At 36.4% G+C, this 21,217-nt stretch overlaps 1 protein-coding gene across 1 annotated transcript; it reads left to right on the forward strand.

Moving 5' to 3' along the window:
* Positions 1-19,574: 19,574 nt before the first annotated feature.
* On the forward strand, positions 19,575-20,522 carry LOC110312978 (olfactory receptor 5V1-like). Its single transcript, XM_021186975.1, has one exon. The coding sequence runs from the start codon at positions 19,575-19,577 to the stop codon at positions 20,520-20,522; it is 948 nt and encodes a 315-aa protein (XP_021042634.1).
* Positions 20,523-21,217: the final 695 nt, after the last annotated feature.

Below are 21,217 nucleotides of genomic sequence, written 5' to 3' on the forward strand. Positions count from 1 at the left end.
GATAATTGGGACCTCATAAAATTCCAAAGCTTCTGCAAGGCAAAGTCACTGTCAATAGCACAAAATTTCAACCAACAGATTGGTAAAAGATCTTTACTAATCCTAAATCTGATAGACGGCTAATTTTCAATGTACAGAAAGAACTCAAGATGTTAGACTCCAGAGAATCAAATAACCTTGTTTAAAATTGGAGTACAGAGCTAAACAAAGTCTTCTCAACTGAGGAATACTGAATGGTTTAGAGACACCTAAAGAAATGTTCAACATCCTTAGTCAACAGGGAAATGCAAATCAAAACAACCCTGAGATTCCACCTCATACCAGTTAGAATGGCTAAGATGAAAACCTTAGGTGACAGCAGATGTTGGTGAGGATGTGGAGAAAGAGGAATATTCCTCCATTGCTGGTGGGATTGCAAGCTGTTACAACCACTCTGACAATCAATTTGGTGGTTCCTCAGAAAATTGGACATAGTACTACCTGAAGACACAGCAATGCCACTCCTGGGCATATACCCAGAAATTGCTCCAACATGTAATAAGGACCCATGCTCCAGTATGTTCATAGCAGCCTTATTTATAATAGCCAGAAGCTAGAAAGAACCCAGATGTCCCTCAACAGAGGAATGAATATAGAAAATGTGGTAAATTTATACAGTGGATTTCTAGTCAGTTATTAAAAACAAGAAATTCATGAAATTCTTAGGCAAATGGATGGAAGTAGAAAATATCATTCTGAGTGAGGTAATTCAATCACAAAAGAACCCATATTGTATTCACTAATTGATAAGTGGGTATTAGCCCAGAAGCTTGGAATACCCAATATACAATTTACAGACCACATGCAGCTCAAGAAGATGGATGACCAAAGTTTAGCTACTTAGGTCCTTCTTAGAGATGGGTACAAAATACCTATAGGAGATATGGAGACAAAGTGTAGAGCAGAGACTCAAGTAAAGGCCATCCAAAGACTGCCCCACCTAGGGAACTATCCTAAATGCATTTACAAAACCCAGAAATTATTGTAGATGCCAACAAGTGCTTGCTGACAAGAGCCTGATATAGCTGTTTACTGAGAGGCTTTGCCACTGCCTGACAAATACATAGGTTCATGCTTTCAGCCAACTATTGGACTGAGCTCAGGGTCACCAATGGAGTAGAGAAAGGACTGAAGGAGCTGAAGGGATTTGCAGCCCCATAGGAGGAACAACAATATGAACCAGCCATTTCCCCCAGAACTTCTACAGACTAAACTACCAACAAAAGAGAACATATGGGAGGACCTGTGGTTCCTCCAGCTTATGTAGCAAAGGATGGCCTTGTCAGACATCAGTGGGAGGAAAGGCCCTTGTTTCTGTGAAGGATTGATGTCCCAGTGTAGGGGAACGCCAAGACTGGGAATCAGGAGTGGATGGTTGGTGAGCAGAGGGTGGGGATAGAGGATTTTCAGAGGGGAAACAAGGAAAGTAGATAATATTTGAAACGTAAACAAAGAAAATATCTAATAAAAATTGAAAAAAAGAAAAAGAAAGCCATATTAAAAAATGGGGCTGGACTAACTGGATATCTATATGTAGAAGAATGAAAATTCAAGTCCAAGTGGATCAAGAATTTCAACATAAAGCTAGATACACTAAATCTCACAGAACAGAATGCATAGGTACAGGAAAGAAGTTCATGAAGAGAACACCAGTGGCTCAGGCTTTAAGATTAACAGTTAATAAATGGAACTTTATGGAACGTCTTTTTTTTAGGTAAATGATACTGTCAATAGAAAAAAAACCAGCAGCCCACAGATTGGGAAAGTATCTTCACCAACCCTAGATCTGTCAGAAGGCTAATAACCAGAATTTACAAACAACTCAAGAAGTTAGACACCAATAGCCCAAATAACTCAATTAAAAGAAGAGTACAGAAATCAACAGAGAATTCTCAAGAGAGGATTCTCGAATGGCTGAGAAGTACTTAAAGAAATGTTCAAAGTCCTTACTCATTAGGGAAATGCAAGTTTGAGGTTCCATCTTACACTCAGCAGAATGGTTAATGTAAAAAGATCATTAGATAGCACATGTTGGCAAGGATGTGAAACAAGGGGAACACTCCTCCATTGCTGGTAGGAGTGCAAACTTCTGCAACCAATTTGGGAATCAATTTGGCATTTTCTCAGAAAACTGGGAATAGTTCTACCTCAAGACCCATCTAGAAAACTCCTGGAAATATACCTAGCAGATGCTTCAACATCTCACAAAGATATTTGCTCAACTGTGTTCATAGCAGCTTTATTTATAGTAGCCAGAAAGTGGGAACAACCTAGATGTTCCTCAATTGAAGAATGAATTAAAAAAACAGTACTTCTATACAATGAGATGTTATTCAGCAATTAAAAATAAGGCCATCATGAATTTTGCAGGGAAATGGATCAAACTAGAGAATATCATCCTGAGTGAGGTAACCCAGTCCTAAAATGACATCTACAGTGTGTATTCATTTATAAGTGAATAAAATACACATACCAGGTTTCATGGTAACCACAGTCTCAGGGAAGCTAAACCAGAAGGAATTCCAAAGTCAGGAAGCTTTAATCTCACTTACAAGGGGGGTGAATTAATAGTCATAAGAGGCAGGTAGAGTGAGGGAATTGGGAGGGAAGTGGAATGGGGTGGGGAATGTGATATTCAAGATCTGGTGTTGGGTAGGACAGGATAGATTTCTAGATGACCATGAAAATGAATGAAAATCTACAGTTAACAGAGGTGAAGAGGCAGGGGCCACCTCCAGGATGAGACAGAGACCTGGCATAATAGAGGTACCCAAGAATCAATGGGGTTGACCTGAACTGTAACTCACTAGACTGGTGATATGCAACCTGATGAGGGTACCCCTTGTATCCAGACAGGGGGTGAAGTGATAAAAACACTAACCTCCTCACAAAACTTTCAACTCAAATTTTATTCTGTCTACAGTAATGCAGGTATGAAGGAGGGAGTAGAGCCTGAGGAAATTTCCAACCATTAACTGACTCAAATTAATATCCATCCTATGGGCAAATACCAATCCCTAACACTACTAAAGATACTCTGTTATGCTTGCAGACATGAGTATGTTGTCTTTTGATGGGCTCCACCCAGCATCTGACTCAGACAGATACGAAAACTGACATTCACATAGTGAATGGAGCTTGTGGACTCTTATGGAAAAATAGGAGGAAGAATTTAAGGTCCTAAAAGGGATAGGAACTCTACAGGATAACGAACAGAGTCAACTAACTTGGACACTTAGAGGTCTCAGAGTATGAACCAGCAAAGAACATACAAGTATTGGACCTCGGCTTTCCTGCTTCTATGTAGCAGATGTGCAACTTGACCTTCCTGTGGGTCCTGAACAACTAGAACATGGATTATCCCAAGAGTTGTTGCCTGCATTTTGGATATGTTCTACTAGCCAGATTGTCTTGGTTGAACAGTGGGAGAGTATGCACCTAGGCTTGCAAAGATTTGAAGTGGCAGTGTGGGGGAATACCCAGGGGTTTCCCCCTCTTGTTTGGCAGTGAACAAGAGGTAAATACAAGAAGGATTGTGGGAGCTGCTGAGTGGGACAGATGCAGTGATCTGGATGTAAAGTGAACAAATAAGAAAATTAAATTAAAAAAAATAATAGAAAGAATACAGTTAAAAAGTTTTATATTCAAATGAGTTTGTGTCTATGTTCACAGCAGTTCTCTCATGTTGATGGCACATAGTTTTCATAAGATTTCTTGTGTGCTAATGAAATATATATATATTAATATATATATATTAATATATATATATATGGTAATATTTTTGCTCTATCATAAAGAGGTTATTTACAGAAAATGTGATGATAGGCTCAATGATAGATTTTTGTAATCACAAATTGTAGTTTTGTGTCACCAATGTATTCCTTTACTTTGCCCATATAGTTATTATAAAACCTTCTATTTTACTATAGTCTATAAGGCAAGTTCAAACTTTTATATCGAGGGAAGTTATTGTCATTTACAGAAGGCACTCTTGAAAACCACAAAATAAATATCTTACCACAGAATTACTATAGGCCAAGTTCATTCAAGGTGGTCCGTGTCCATGGGCTATTACAAGGAATGAAAATGGCACTCATGTAACAGAATTATATTAAAACCAAATATCAAATTAATTAGTTTTGTGTCCTTATTCCTAACTTGGTAGTAATGTCGTTATTCCCTCTAGAGTTTCTATTATCCTGCTTCTCTAAGGAGAGAATGGGAATATATAAATTATGGAGTAAACCCTAGTGTGAGTACTAAGAATATGTGTTAATTTGGTTTTTACCTACTGATATAATTTGTTGCTCAGTCATCTTTGTCTTTTTGAAACTATTTATTGGTAACATAACCTTAGGCATATTATCAAAGAGTTTATTTGGTTCATAGTTCCAGAGGGACAAGAGTCTTTTCATGACAGGGAGGCATGGAAGAAAGTGCCAGGCATCAGGCTGAAGCATGAAGTGTAGAGAATACCTCCTCAAATTAAACCATTAAACGGAGTTGGAATAGGAAGTGGTGTGAGTCTTTAAACTCCTAAAGCCCAACCCTAGTAATAATTTCCTTCAGCAAGGTGGCATTTGCCAAATATTCCAAACAATGCCACTCACTGTGGACCAATTGTTCAAATGCCTGAAATTGCAGAATATCTTTCATGTTCAAACCACAATAGAGTTTTAATAGAGTAGTAACATTTTTACATTTTACTGATATCTTTAATGATGTGAGTAAAATATTAGAGAGAAACTTGATGAACATAAAATATGTATAAAAACCTTTATCCTACATACATGCCTTCAGTTACATGAAAAAATTAGTGATGAAGAACAACTCTGTAGGTAAGCCTTTAGATACTACAACATCTGAGTTATAGAAATGGCCTCTTACAAGAGAAAAAGTTATGAGGGGGCAATGTATTTAAAGATTTATTTTTTCTTCTAATTATGTGATATCAATTTGTCTGATTTTAGTCATGTACATGTGCATGCAGATTCCCAAGGAGGCCAAAGGCATAGTGACATCATATCAGGAATTACAGGAGGTTATCAATTACATGACGTGGGTTTGGGGAGTACACTATTCTTAGTTGAAGAATCATCTCTCTCTCCCCTTAAATAATATTTTAATGTCTTTACATATCATCTTGACTTCAAGAAATAGACAATAAATTGTATGACAGACTCCATATGTATAAATAATTTGTTAAAGACATTAGATAATACAATTGCCTTCAATTACAAAAAAATTCTTGTTTCTTCATTTTTTCATCATAGTCTTGAAGCAGGTAAATAATTTAATGTTTGGATTTGTCTGATATTGGCCATCACTTAATTCTGACTGGTTCTTTGAAACTTTTGGTATAGCCATTGACATATGCAATATTCGGCAAATTTCTCTATTGAATTTCATTTGTAGAGTTTTATATGCCTTCTTTTTCAGTTTATGTTTATCTTCTATTGTTCTTTTATTTGGATCAGCAATAGTGTCTGGCTTTAGTGTCTGCATATGAGATGGATCCCCTGGTGTGGCAGTGTCTTAATGGCTTTTACTTCAGTTTCTGCTCCATTCGTTTTCTCTGCATTTCCTTTAGACAGGAGCTTAAAATTTTTGAGATGAGTGTGGGCCCCCATCCCTCAACCAGGGCCCATGCCTAAACACTGTATATAGTCTCTGCAAGGTCTTTCTCCCTTTTGTTGGATATTTCAGCTAGTGTCATCCTGTTCCGTCCTGGGAGCCTCTTGCTTTCCTAACTTCTGAGACTTTCTGGTGGCTACTCCCACTTCACCATCTACCATTGCTACACACGTCTATTCAATTTCCTGATCCTCTGTACATCTGCTCCCTGTGTCCTCCCACACCTGATCCTGCCCCCTTTTCCCTTCCCCTCCTTTCTTGCTCCCAAGTCCCTCCCACCTTCTACTTCCCTTGATTATTTTATTCCCCCTTCCAAAGAGAACTGAAACATTTACACTTTGGTCTACCTTCATCTTGAGCTTAATATGTTCTGTGAGTTTTATCATGCGTATTTTGAGTTTTGCCCCTAATATCCACTGGTCATTGAGTACATACATTGTGTGTTCTTTTGTGATTGGGTTACCTCACTCAGGATGATATATTTTAGTTTCATCCAGCAACCTACATATTGGGAAAAGACCTTTCCAAATTCTATATCTGATAGAGGAGTAATAGCCAATAAATACAAATAACTCAACAAGTTAGACTTCAGAGAACCAAATAACCCTATTATCAATGGGATACAGGGCAAAACAAAGATTTCTCAACTTAGGAATTTTGAATGGCCAAGAAGCACCTAAAGAAATCTTCAACATACCTAGTTATCAGGGAAATGCAAATCAAAATGACCCTGAGATTCCACCTCACACCAGTCAGAATAGTGTCATTAAAAATTCAGGTGACACTAGATGCTGTTGAGGATATGGAGAAAGAGGAAGGATCCTCCATTACTAGTGGGATTGCAATCTGGTACATTCAGTATGGAAATCATTCTGGCAGTTCCTAAGAAAGTTGGACATAGTACTACCTGAAGACCCAGATATACCAATCCTGGGTATATACCCAAAGGATTATGTTCATAACAGCCTTCATTATAATAGCCAGAAGCTGGAAAAGCCCAGATGTCCCTCAACAGTAGAATGGACACAGAAAATGTGGTAAATTTACACAATGGAGTGCTACACAACTATGAAAAACAGTGACTTCATGATTGTAGATGTCTCAAAGAGAAAATGAATGAATCACTAAAGAAATACAGGATTCTCTTTTGGTTTGTACCTTTGCCAGGGCTGTTTCCTGTGTTTTCCCCCCTCCTCACACATCAGCCTGCTGCTCTTTCAGAAGATCCCCCAACACCAGGCACACAGGTGAAAAACCCTTCCCAAATAATGACTGGTACCCATGGAGCCCAGTGTACCAGGCATGCCTCCACTCTGTACAACTGACATTTCTCTTTATGTCTGTAGTTCTGTCCAGGGAAGATCTGTGTGACTATTCCTTCCCCACATCCTACTGTCTGCCTGTATCCCAGGAGGCCTGCCAGAACCAGAAACATAGGAGGACTTCTCTAAACAGAGACACAGGAGGCCTCCTCTAACCAGGGACATTGGAGCACCTCCCCACCCCCAGCCAATGACAGCACTGTCTGCCTCACAGAAGGCTTGCTCTGACCCAGTTCACAGAGTGCTACTTTCTTCTAAGAAGGCAGGCTTCAGACAGGGACAGCCAGTCCAGTTAAGACAAGAGAGAACCAGATGATGAGAGACAAGTTTTAGAACATAAGTAACTGAAGTCAATATGTTTTGGCACCATAGGAACCCAGATTTCCTACCACAGCAAGTCCTGAATACCATAACACACCTGAAAAGGATGAACCTGACCTAAAATCCAATCTCATGAAGATATTAGAAACCTTTAAGGAAGTTGTAAGTAACTCACTTAAAGAAATAAAGGAAAATACATGCAAACAGATAAAAGCTCTTAAAGAGGAGACAAATAAATCCTTAAAAAATACAGTAAAATAATCAAACATATGAAAGACTTGAACAAAGCTGTCTAAGACCGAAAAATGGAACTGGAAACAATAAAGAAACCACAAATAGAGGCAACCCTGGAGATAGAAGACCTAGAAAGAAGAGATCATGAGTTCTAGATGCAAGTATCAACAACAGAATACTAGAGATAGAAGAGAGAATCTCATGAATGGAAGATACCAACACATTGATCAAAGAAAATACAAAGAATAAAAGCCCCTAAACCAAAACATCAAGGAAATTGAGGACACAATGAATGACCAAATGTAAGAATAATAGGAATGCAAGAGAGTGTAAATTCCCAGATCAAACAGTCAGGAACACCTTCAACAATATCATAGTAGAAACCTCCCCTAAACTAAAGAAAATCATGTTCATAAACATAGAAGGTGCCTACAGAACACCAAATAATTTGAATCAGAAAAGAAAATCCTCCAGCATCATAAAAGTCAAAACACTAAATGCACAGAACAAAGAAAGAATTTTAAAGGCAGCAGGGGAAAAATGTCAAGACCTATCAGACCTATCAGAATTACACCAAAGTTCTCAACAGAAACTCTGAAAGCCAGAAAATCCTGGAAAATATCACTTGGACCTTAAGAGAGCACAAATGCCATCCCAGGCTACTATACTCAGGAAAACTCTTAATCAAAGTATTCCATGACAATATCAAATTTAACCAATACCTTTCTACCAGTCCAGCCCTAAAGAGGATCCCAGAAGAAAAATGTCAGTCAAGAAAACAGAAAAAATTAATCAGCTCACAACAAACTCCAACAACAAATATATACAAACTAACAATTACTGGTCTTTAATATCTCTCAATATCAGTGGACTCAATTTCCCAATAAAATGACATAGCCTAAAAGACTGGTTATGTAAGCAGGATCCAGCATATTGCTGCATAAAAGAAACACACCTCAGTGACAAAGCCAGATATTACCTTTGAGTAAATGGCTGGAAAAAGTTTTCCAAGCAAATGGTCCCAAGAAACAAGCTGGAGTAGCCATTCTAATATTCAATAAAATAGACTTTCAACAAAAAGTTATCAAAAAGATGGGGAAGGACACTTCATACTCTTAAAGGAGTAATCCACCAAGATAAAGTCTCTATTCTGAACATCTATGCACCAAAAGCAAGGGTACACACATTCATAAAAGAAACATACTAAAGCTCAAATCATGCATTGAACCTTACATAATAATAGTGGGAGATATCAATACCACACTCTCAACAATTGAAAGATCAAGGAAACAGAAACTAAACAGAGACACAAAAACTAACCATATGTTTGGTAACAAGATAAGCCTCAACAGATCCTATCAGATCACCACAGGCTAAAGTTAGACTTCAATAACAAGGAAAGCAACATAAAGTCTGTGTACTCATGGTAACTGAAAAACTCTACTCAATAATACCCTGGTCAGGGTTGAAATAAAGAAAGTAATTAAAGACTTCCTGGAATTCCATGAAAATGATGACATAGCATACCCAAACTTATGGGACACAATGAAAGCTGTACTAAGAGGAAAATTCACAGCACTAAGTATCTTTATAAAGAAATTGGACCTTGGGTGTGAACTCGGTGGGCATTCCCACAGTCCCCAGAGGACTCTTCACTCCCCCGGTGCCCTGATATACCCAGGATCTTAGGATCACTGGTAAGTAGAACACAACATCTGTTCCAACACTACTGGGAGTCCCTGGGACCAGTGGCATGGGATCCTTCCAGTTGGCACTGGTCTACTTTGGTTTGAAATTCAGTGGACAGCACCCCACCCCCACCCCCCAAGAGGAGGTACCACTTCCAGGTGCTATAAAACACCCAGGATCTTAGGATCCCAGGATCCTGGGAGCTTGGTCACACCAGCATCTCAGGTTCTCAGAGGAAGCTTGACTGCCAAGAACTCTGACACACTAGAATCTCAGGATCACAGAATTCTGGAATCACAGGATCATAGAGAAAGCTGGACTCCGAGGAGTTCTGACTCAACAAGGATCACAGGAAGGATAGGCTCCGATCAGGTATATCAAGAGCAGGGAGCATGTAAGATAATCATATGGCAGGATGCAAGCATAAGAACAGAAGCAACAGAAACCAAGGTTACATAGCATCATAAGAACCCAACTCTCTAATCATAGCAAGTCATGGATACACTATCACAATAGAAAAATGAGATATGGATCAAAGTCACTTCTCATGATGATGATGGAAGTCTTAAGAAGGACATAAATAACTCCCTTAAAGAAAAAACAGAAAAATACAGATAAACAGGTAGAAGCTCTTAAAGAGGAAACACAGAAGTCCCTTAAAGAGTTACAAAAAACAAACAAACAAACAAACAAACACACATACAAACAGGTGAAAGAATTGAAGAAAACCATCCAGGACCTAAAAATGGAAGTAGAAACAATAAAGAAATCACAAAGGGAGACAGCTCTGGAGATAGAAATTCTAGGAAAGAAATCAGGAGCCACAGATGTAAGCATCACCAACAGAATAAAAGAGGTGGATGAGAGAATCTCAGGTGCAGAAGATTTCATAGAAAACATGGACACAACAATCAAAGAAAATGCAAAATGCAAAAAGATTGTAACTCAAAACATCCAGGAAATCCAGGACACAATGAGAAGACCAAACCTAAGGATAATAGATACAGATGAGAATGAAGATTTTCAAATTAAAGGGCCAGTGAATATCTTCAGCAAAATTATAGAAGGAAACTTCATTAAGCTTTAGTTGTCCATGAACATACAAGAAACCTATAGAATTTCAAATAGTTTGAACCAGAAGAGAAATTCCTCCCATCACATAATAATGAAAACACCAAATGCACTAAACAAAGATAGAATATTAAAAACAGTAAGGAAAAAAAGGTCAAGTAACATATAAAAGGAGACCTATAAGAATTACAGTGGACTTCTCACTAGAGACTATGAAAGTCAGAAGATCCTGGACAGATGTTATAGAGACCCTAAGAGAACACAAATGACAGCCCAGGCTACTATACCCAGCAAAACTCTCAGTTAGTATAGATGGAGAAACCAGTTCCATGATAAAAACAAATTTACCCAATATCTTTCCATGATTTCAGCCCTTCAAAGCATAATAAAGGGAAAACTCCAACACAATGAGAGAAAAACTACACCCTAGAAAAAGCAAGAAATTAATCTTTCAACAATCCTAAAAGAAGATAACCACATGAAAAGTATCCCAACTCTAGCAACAAAAATCACAGGAAGCAACAATTACTTGTTCTTAATATCTCTTAATATCAATGGACTTAATTCCCAGATAAAAAGACATAGACTCCAGAATGGCTACATATACAGGACCCAACATTTTGCTGCATACAGGAAACCCACCTCAGGGACAAAGACAGACATTACTTCAGAGTAAAATGCTGGAAAACTATTTTCCATACATATGGTTCCAAGAAACAAGCTGAAGTAGCCATTCTAATATGGAACAAAATCAATTTTCAACCTAAAGTTATCAAAAAAGACAAGGATGGTCACTTCATAATTATCAAAGTTAAAATCTACCAAGATGAAGTCTCAGTTCTGAACATTTATGCTACAAATGCAAGGGCATCCACATTCATTAAAGAAACATTAGTAAAGCTCAAAGCACACATTATACTGCACACAATAATAGTGGGAGACTTCAACCCCCCAATCTCGTCAGTTGACAGATCCTGGAAAAAGAAAGTGAACAGAGACACAGTGAAAGTAAGAAAAAGTATGATATAAAAGAATTGAACTGATATCTATAGAACATTTTATCCTAAAACAAAAAGACATACCTTCTCAGCACCCCATGGTACCTTCTCCAAAACTGACCATATAATTGCTCGCAAAACAAGCCTCAATAGATACAAGAAGACTGAAAAAATACTATGCATCCTATGAGATCACCATGGACTAAGGCTGATCTTCAATAACAACATAAATATTAGAAATCTCACACATACATGGAACCTGAATAACACTCTACTCAATGATAACTTGTTCAAGGAAGAAATAAAGAAAGAAATTTAAGACTCTTTAGAGTTTAATGAAAATTAAGTCATGACATACGCACTCATATGGGATACAATGAAAGCAGTCCTAAGAGGTAAACTCATAGCTCTGAGTGCCACCCAAAAGAAACTGGAGAGAGCATACACAAGCAGCTTGACAGCACACCTGAAAGCTCTGGAACAAAAGGAAGCAAATACACCCAGGAGGAGTAGGTGGCAGGAAATAATCAAAGTGAGGGCTGAAATTAACCAAATGGAAACAAAAATAACTATACAAAGAATCAACCAAACCCAGAGGTGGTATTTTGAGAAAATCAAGACAGATAAAACCTTAGCCAGACTAAGTAGAGGGCACAGGGACAATATCCAAATTAACAAAATCAGAAATAAAAAGGGAGACATAACAACAGAATCTGAGGAAATCCAAAACATCATCAGATCCTACTAAAAAGCCTATACTCAACAAAACTTTAAAACCTAGATGAAATTGATAATTTCCTAGACAGATACCAGGTACCAAAGTTAAATCAGATTAACAATCTAAACAGTCCCATATCCCCTAAAGAAATAGAAGCAATCATTAATAGTCTCCAAACCAAAAAAAAAAAAAGCCCAGGACCAGATGGGTTTATTGCTGAGTTCTCTCAGACCATCAAAGAAGACCTAATTCTAATACTCCTCAAACTATTCCACAAAATAGAAATAGAAGGCACTATACCAAATTCATTCTATGAAGCCAAAATTACTCTGATACCTAAACCACACAAAGACCCAACAAATAAAAAGAACTTCAGATCTATTTCCCTTATGAATATCAATGCAAATAATACTCAATGAAATTCTCACAAACTAAATCCAAGGACACATTAAAAGGATCATCAATCATGATCAAATGGGCTTCATCCCAGGGTTGCAGGGATGGTTCAATATACAGAAATACATCAAAGTAATCCTCTATATAAACAAACTCAAAGACAAAAACCACATGATCATCTCATTAGATACTGAGAAAGCATTTGACAAAACCCAACACCCATTCATGATAAAAGTCTTGGAAAGATCAGGAGTTAAAAGCCCATATCGAAACATAATAAAAGCAATATACAGTAAACCAGTGGCACATATCAAACTAAATAGAGAAAAACTTGAAGTAATCCCTCTAAAATCAGGGACTAGACAAGGCTTCCTACTTTCTTCCTATGTATTCAATATAGTACTTGAAGTCCTAGCCAAAGCAATTTGACAAAAAAGGAGATCAAAGAGATACAAATTGGAAAGGATGAAGACAAAATACCAGTATTTTTAGATGATATGGTAGTATACATAAGCAACCCCAAAATTTTCACCAGAGAAGTGAAACCTGATAAACAACTTCATTGAAATTACTGTATATATAATTCCCTTTAACAAATCATTGGCCTTTGTCTACACAAAGGATAAACAGGCTGAGAAAGAAATTAGGGGACAAGACCCTTCTCATTAGTCACAAACAAAATAAAATATGTTGGTGTGACCCTAACTAAGCTAGTGAAAGATCTATATGATAAGAGCTTCAAGTCTCTGAAACAGGAAATTAAAGAAGGTCTCAGAAGATGGAAAGGTCTCCCATGCTCATGGACTGGCAGAATTAATATTATAAAAGTGGCTATCTTGCTGAAAGCTATCCACCTGTTTAATGCAATCCCCATCAAAATTTCAACTCAGTTCTTCATAGAGTTAGAAAAGCAATTTGCAAATTCATCTGGAATAACATAAAACCCAGGAAAGGGAAAACTATTCTCAACAATAAAAGTACCTCTTGGAATCACAATCCCTGACCTCAAGCTGTACTACAAAGCAATTGTTATCAAAACTGCATGGTGTTTGTACACTGACAGGCAAGTAGATCTGTAGAATAGAATTGAAGACCCAGAAATGAACCCACACACCTATGGTCACTTGATCTTTGACAAAGGATCTAAAGCCATCCAGTGAAAAAAGACAGCATTTTCAACAAATGGTGCTGGTACAACTGGTGGTTACTATGTAGAAGAATGCAAATTGATCCATTCTTATCTCCTTGTTCAAAGCTCAAGTCTAAGTTGATCAAGGAACTCCAAATAAAACCAGAGACACTGAAACTTTTAGTGGAGTAAGTGGGGAAGAGCCTCGAAGATATGGGCACAGAGAAAAAATTACTGAACAGAACACCAATGGCTTGTGCTGTAAGATCAAGAATCATCAAATGGGACTTGATAAAATTGCAAAGCTTCTGTAAGGCAAAGGACACTGTCAATAAGACCAAAAGGCAACCAACAAATTGGGAAAAGGTCTTTACCAATCCTAAATCTGATAGAGCACTAATATCCAATATATGCAAGCAACTCAAGAAGTTAGATCCCAGAAAACCCAATAAAAATGGTGTTCAGATCTAAAGAAAGAATTCTCAAGTGAGGAATATCAAGTACAAGTGGATCAAGCACCTCAATATAAAGCTGGATACATTATTTCTCACAGGACAAAATGCATAGGTACAGGAAAGAAGTTCCTGAAGAGAACAACAATGGCTCAGGCTTTAAAATTAACAGTTGATAAATGGAACTTAATGGAACAGCAAAGGTGTTTGTTTGTTTGTTTGTTTTTAAGTAAATGATACTGTCAAAAACAAACAAACAAACAAACAAAAACCAGCAGCCCACAGATTGGGAAAGTATCTTCACCAACCCTAGATCTGTCAGAGGGCTAATAACCAGAATTTACAAACAACTCAAGAAGTTAGACACCAATAGCCCAAATAACTCAATTAAAACCAGAGTACAGAAATCAAAAGAATTCTCAAGAGAGGATTCTCGAATGGCTGAGAAGTACTTAAAGAAATGTTCAAAGTCCTTAGTCATCAGGGAAATGCAAATTAAAACAACTTTGAGGTTCCATCTTACACCCATCAGAATGGCTAAGGTAAAAAGCTCATAAGATAGCACATGTTGGTAAGGATGTGAAACAAGGGGAATACTCCTCCATTGCTGGTAGGAGTGCAAACTTCTACAACCAATTTGGGAATCAATTTGACATTTTCTCAGAAAACTAGGAATAGTTCTACCTCAAGACCCAACTCTACCACTCCTAGGAATGTACCTAGCAGATGCTGCAACATCTCACAAAGATATTTGTTCAACTGTATTCATAGCAGCTTTATCCATAATAGCCAGAAAGTGGAAACAGCCTGGATGTTCCTCAATTGAAGAATGAATAAAAAAACCAGTACTTCTATGCCATGAGATGTTATTCAGCAGTTAAAATAAGGCCATCATGAATTTTGCAGGGAAATAGATCGACCTTGAGAATATCGCCCTGAGTGAGGTAACCCAGTCTTAAAATGACATCTATAGTATGTATATACTCACTTGTAAGTGGATAATAGTAAAATACACATACCAGGTTTCAGGGTAACCACAGTCTCAGGGAAGCTAAACCAGAAGGAATTCCAAAGTCAGGAAGCTTAAATCTCACTTACAAGGAGGGAATTAATAGTCATAAGGGGCAGGTAGATTGAGGGAATTGGGAGGGAAGTAGAATGGGGGAGGGGAATGCTGTATTCAGGATCTGGTGTTGGGTAGGACAGGATAGATTTCTAGATGACCATGAAAATGAATGAAAATCTGCATTTGACAGGTGTGAAGAGTTAGGGGCCATCTCTAGGCTGAGACAGAGACCTGGCATAAGATAGATGCCCAAGAATCAATGGGGGGTGACCTTAACTGTGACTCACTACAATGGTGATATGGAAACTGATGAGGCCATCTCCTGTATCCAGACAGGAACCCAAGTGGTGGAATAGTGACACTAACCCCCCTCACAAAATTTCCAACACAAATTTTATTCTGTCTACAAGTAATGCAGGCATGAAGGAGGGAACAGAACCTGAGGAAATGGCCAACCATTAACTGACTCATATTGATATCCATTCTTTGGGCAAATACCAATCCCTAACATTACTAATGATACTGTTATGCTTGCAGACATAAGTATGTTGTTCTGTGAGAGGCTCCACCCAGCATCTGACTCAGACAGATAAAGAAACCCACAGCGTCACAGTGAATGGAACTTGTGAACTCTTATGGAAAAATAGGAGGAAGGATTTCAGGTCTTGAATGAGACAGGAACTCTACAGGATGACCAACAGAGTCAACTAAACTGGAAACTTGGAGGACTCAGAGTATGAACCAGCAAAGACCATACAAGTGTTGGTCCTAGGCCTTCCTGCTTCTATGTAGCAGATGTGCAACTTGACCTTCCTGTGGGTCCTGAACAACTAGAATATGGGTTATCCCAAGAGTTGTTGCCTGTATTTTGGATATATTCTACTAGCCATTCTGTCTTATATGATGCCAGTGGGAGTACATGTACTTATGCTTGCAATGATTTGAAGTGGCAGAGTGTGGGGAATACCTAGGGGTGCTCCCCTTGGTTGGTAGAAATCGGAGGGAAATATGAGATGGATAATGGGAGCAAGAAAGAGGGATAGGTGTAGCAATCTGGATGCAAAATGAGCAAGTAAGAAAATTAAATTTAAAAAAATAATAAAAAGTATACAGTTAAAATGTTTCATATTCAAATGGGTTTGTGTATATGTTCACAACAGTTCTCTCATGTTGATGGCACATAGTTTTCATAAGATATCTTGTGTGCTAATGAATATATAGTAATATTTGCTGTATCATAAAGAGGTTATTTACAGAAAATATGATGATATGTTCAATGACTGATTTTTGTAATCACAAATTTTAATTTCCTCTCACCAATGTATTCCTTTACTTTGGCCATATGGTTATTATAAAACCTTCGATTTTAGTATATTCTGTAATTCAAGCTCAAACTTTTACATCAGGGGAAGTTATTGTTATTTACAGAAGGCACTCTTCAAAACCACAAAATAAATATCTTATCACAGAATTACTATAGGCCAAGTTCATTCCAGGTGGTCCATACCCATGGGCTATTACAAGGAATAAAAATGGCACTCATGTAACAGAATTATACTAAATCCAAATATCAAATTAATTAGTTTTATGTCCCTATTCCTAACTTGGTAGTAATATAGATATTCTCCCTAGAGTTCTTATTATCCTGCTTCCCTAAGGAGAGAATGGGAATATATAAATCATTGACTAACCCCTAGTGTGAGTCCTAAGAACAAGTGTTAATTTGGTTTTTAACCTACTGATATAATTTGTTGCTCAATCATCTACTTTGTCTTTTTGAAACTATTTATTGGTAACATAATCTATTTTAAGTATAATTTAAATGCAATACTTTATTGCTATTGATACATATGCTAATAAAATTGTTTTATAAGTTGTATAATTTAAGCTATATATGTTCTATTTTTTGCTAAATTGTATCTGTTATATTTCCCTATGTGAAGGAAACTTGAATATTCTAAAAAGTAGGTAGTTTCCAGGATAATATTTTTAAAGTTTGCCATATGCAAAGTTCTAAGTCAGAAATGGTAAGAATATCTGAATTGTATGCAATTTTTAATAGGAATGTAAGGTTTTCCATATATATTATTCTTTTATTAATTTCCATCTGCATGTTTATATATTTTTAGGTACATCAAGTAATCATAAAATACACTTGGAGAGATTGAATTTTATAAAACTTCCCTAAATCTCTAGCTAGGAAACTATTGATCCTTTCTTAAGATTCTAGAACTTGTTTCTGAGAAGTATGTGATTGATAAAAATATTTACTTTTGATTGCATCACAAATTGTTAATAAGTTATATTAATACTAGATTGAAAAGGTTGATAAATATATGCAGTCTTTACATGTAAGCAAATGTCAAGTTCTGTGTTTCAAGGATCACTAGTTTCATGGAATACACTCAAATGATAATGTATAAATATAAAAAAATGTATTATATTTTGTTTTATATATGTATATATACACACACTTATATATGTATATATATATATATTATTACTACCTGAAGATTAGGATATGTTTATTTAATCAGAATATTCTAAAATATATTTCTTTTAATTCTTGTTTGAAAACGCCAAATTTGTATGAGGAAACAATAAGTAATTGTATAAGTAAACATTTGTAGCTTGAAGATGTTGCTATTGCAATAAAAGTGACACATTCTATTTGAACATCTTTTATTATTTGGAAGACTAATACATAGGATAAAATGTAAGAGCTACACAAGATTGTGAAAATTAGAGACACTAATAATTGAGACAATTTAATTTTTGTTTCAGTCATTGCTATTCATCCAAGAAAATCCTTCATTAACTTTATAATTTCATACATATATTTGTAATGATTGTAATATTTTTCATAGTTCAAGATATGAAAAGACTAGCAATAGAAGTTTATTTATTCTGAAGTTACATTCCAAATCTGTTGTTGCATGAGGAATGAAGAGGAGCACATTGTAGTGCTTTCTCTTTTTCTTTTATTTTGAAACAGGGTTTTGCTTTGTAGTTCAGGGTTGCCTCAAATTTACATTTCCCTGGTCTTAGCCTCCTAAATGTAGAGATTTATTATATGAGAGAATTGGGGATAAAACCATTATATATTATTTATATTCTATTTCTGTGCATTTTAACTTTCTAAAGAAAGTATTCATTGTTTCACAAGGAAACAAACAGGAATCAGATTATAGAATGTAAATTTTCATTTATATTCTAACCAGGTTATTCTACAAATTGTCCAGTATGTGGTACTACAGAAAATTTGTTTTCAAAACCACCAAGCACAGTGTTAATTTCTACAAGTTTGATTAACTTCTTCTGAACAATTTAGTTAACATCATTATTATGCATATGTTAATGGAATGGAATTGTTCATATCATAAAGATATGGTATCAAAGTTATAGGACTGTCTCTACATTTAGTTCTTCCAAGTAAAATATATGTTGAAGAAGTCATAAGTCATTCATACACACAAGATTCGTTGTTGATATGATTTCCTATAATTTTGATAATTTTTAGCATTATAGTCTTTTCTACCATTGAATATATTTGTATATATAACATGATTGCATAGGAGAATATATGAAGTAAGCAGCTGTGTAATAAAGTAATTCTACCTTAATTTAGACTGAAGAAGTGTCTAGTGTCATATACATTAAAATAAGGCATAACAATGTAATAAATGTTTAAAGTAATGTGAAAATTATGTCAGTTTTTAATGAACTGTGAAGTTAAATTTACATAAGGATTCTATATGATTAACAAGTCATGAATTTTCAAGGTCCATTTAGTTAGTGAATTTCTTCCAGAGATGGAATGGGGATTTCATATATTCAGAAACAATATAAATACACAGAAGTTTTAGAATGTCTAAAAGATAAATTCACATAATAGACAGTAATGTAATCAGAGAATTGTAAGGACATACTTTACAAACCTGTAATCCATCCAATTGGAAAATCTAAATAAAAGAATAGTTTTCTCGATAGGCACCACCTACCAAAAGTTAAAGCAAGATCAGGTATACAGTTTAAATAGACTTATAACTTCTAGTAAATTAGCAGCAATCATTAAAACTTCTCCAGCGATAACAACAACAAAAATACCCAGGGCTAGAAGACTTTACTATAGAATTCTTCCAGACATTTAAAAAAGATTTAATGCCTACAGCTCTGAAATTATTCTATAAAATAGAGACAGGAGGAACATTGCCCAATTCAGGCTATGAGACTCCTCAAACCACAGGAAGATTCAACAAAGAGAATTACAGACCAATATCTCTTAACAACGTAGATAATATACTCGAAAATAGAATCTGAAATATATAAAAAAGGTCATGATCCACCATAATGCGATAATAATAATTAAGATAGAGGTAACACATACCTCTTTCAACCATGTTGTGCTATGTTCCCAGTTTCTCAGAAGCAGGATCTCTGCTTCATCATTCTAATCTGTATTCTGTGCTCTCATTTCCATTAGAAACATCCTGTGGACAAAGGAGATGGACATCTACAATCTTACCACAGTGACTCAGTTCATCCTTATAGGGCTCTCTGACCTCCCTGAGGTGCGCTATCCACTCTTTGTGGCCTTTGTCATCATCTATCAGATCACTTTGCTGGGAAATGGGCTCATCCTCTTGGCCATTGTGACTGAAAAAAAGCTCCAGACTCCCATGTACTACCTGTTGGCAAATCTGTCCTTGCTGGACATATGCTGCCCATCAGCTACCGTCCCCAAGATGCTCAAGAATCTCTTGACTGAGGATCACAGCATTTCCTTTGTTGGGTGTGCTTTACAGCTCTATTTCCTGGTGGCCCTAGCTGGGACTGAAGTCTTCTTGCTGGCTGTGATGGCTTATGACCGCTATGTGGCCATATGCTTCCCTCTGCGTTACTCCCTCATCATGACCAAGGTTCGCTGTGTGCAGCTGTTGTTTGGGACTTGGGCAGCTGGGTTTCTGAACTCTTTTGTTCATACAATGTCCACCTTTAGCCTGTCTTTCTGCAATTCTAATAGAGTTAACCAGTACTACTGTGATATTCCACCTGTGGTGGCCCTGTCATGTTCATCCACCTATATGGCAGAAATGCTTGTTTTAGTGATAGGAGGTATCTGTGGGGTTGGTGCTTTTCTGATCACTTTGATCTCCTACATATACATAGTCTCTACCATCTTAAAGATCCGGTCAGCAGAAGGAAAGCGTAAAGCTTTCTCCACATGTGCTTCCCATCTTCTTGTAGTCTTCTTGTTCTATGGCACAACTATATTTACCTATATTCGCCCAACCTCCAGTCAACACTCTCCTGGTAGAGACAGACTCATCTCTATGTTGTATGGAGTCATTACTCCCATGTTAAACCCCATTATCTACAGTCTGAGAAACACAGAAGTCAAAGGAGCTCTAAGTAAAGTTTTACATCTTAGGATATGTTCACAGAAAGCATGATTTAAGACTTCTCAAGCTAAGATATATTCCTTGTAGTTCCTTGATAGATGGATCTTGTTTCTTGATTCATGTGTCTTTTGTTTAATGAATTGAAGTCATTTGTGTTTAAATTTATTATTGAAATGTGTCTTGATTGTAGTCATCCTGCTGTAGATTTTTTGTTGTTGTTTATGTTATCAGCTGTACTATCATTTTCTTTTCACAGTCTTTTGGCTATACTTATTTGTATCTTTAAACTTAAATATTGTTTCTCACGTTTTCATTAGGTTTGGTCTGTTGGTTGTTTACCATGTAGAACATTTTCCTTTATCCTTTATATATGATGTAGTTTTTGTGTGTATAGTATATTAGATTGGCCATCATAGCTTTTAAGGACTTGGAAATGCATTGCTCACTACTTCTGACTTTGAAATTTTTCATTGAGAAATCAGCAGTAGTACTGATGGATTTTTTCTTTATTTATGATTTGTGGTTTTTCTCTTGAAATTTTCAATGTAATTTCTTTGTTTTGTATACTTAGTGCTCTAACTATCATATACTATGGGAATTTTCTCTTCTGCTATCATTGATTAAGCATTTTGTGTTCTTCTTGTATTGTTTTTGATGTGTCTTTACTTGATTTGGAGACTTTTCTATGATCTTGGTGAAGATCTGTTTTATACTGTAGATTTGGCATTATTCTCCCTCCTCAAAGC

Source organism: Mus pahari, chromosome 1, assembly GCF_900095145.1.
Source record: "Mus pahari chromosome 1, PAHARI_EIJ_v1.1, whole genome shotgun sequence".
NCBI lineage: Eukaryota > Metazoa > Chordata > Mammalia > Rodentia > Muridae > Mus > Mus pahari.

Coding starts and splice junctions, on each gene's coding strand:
- LOC110312978 (XM_021186975.1), top strand. CDS start 19,575: ATGGACATCTACAATCTTACCACAGTGACTCAGTTCATCCTTATAGGG.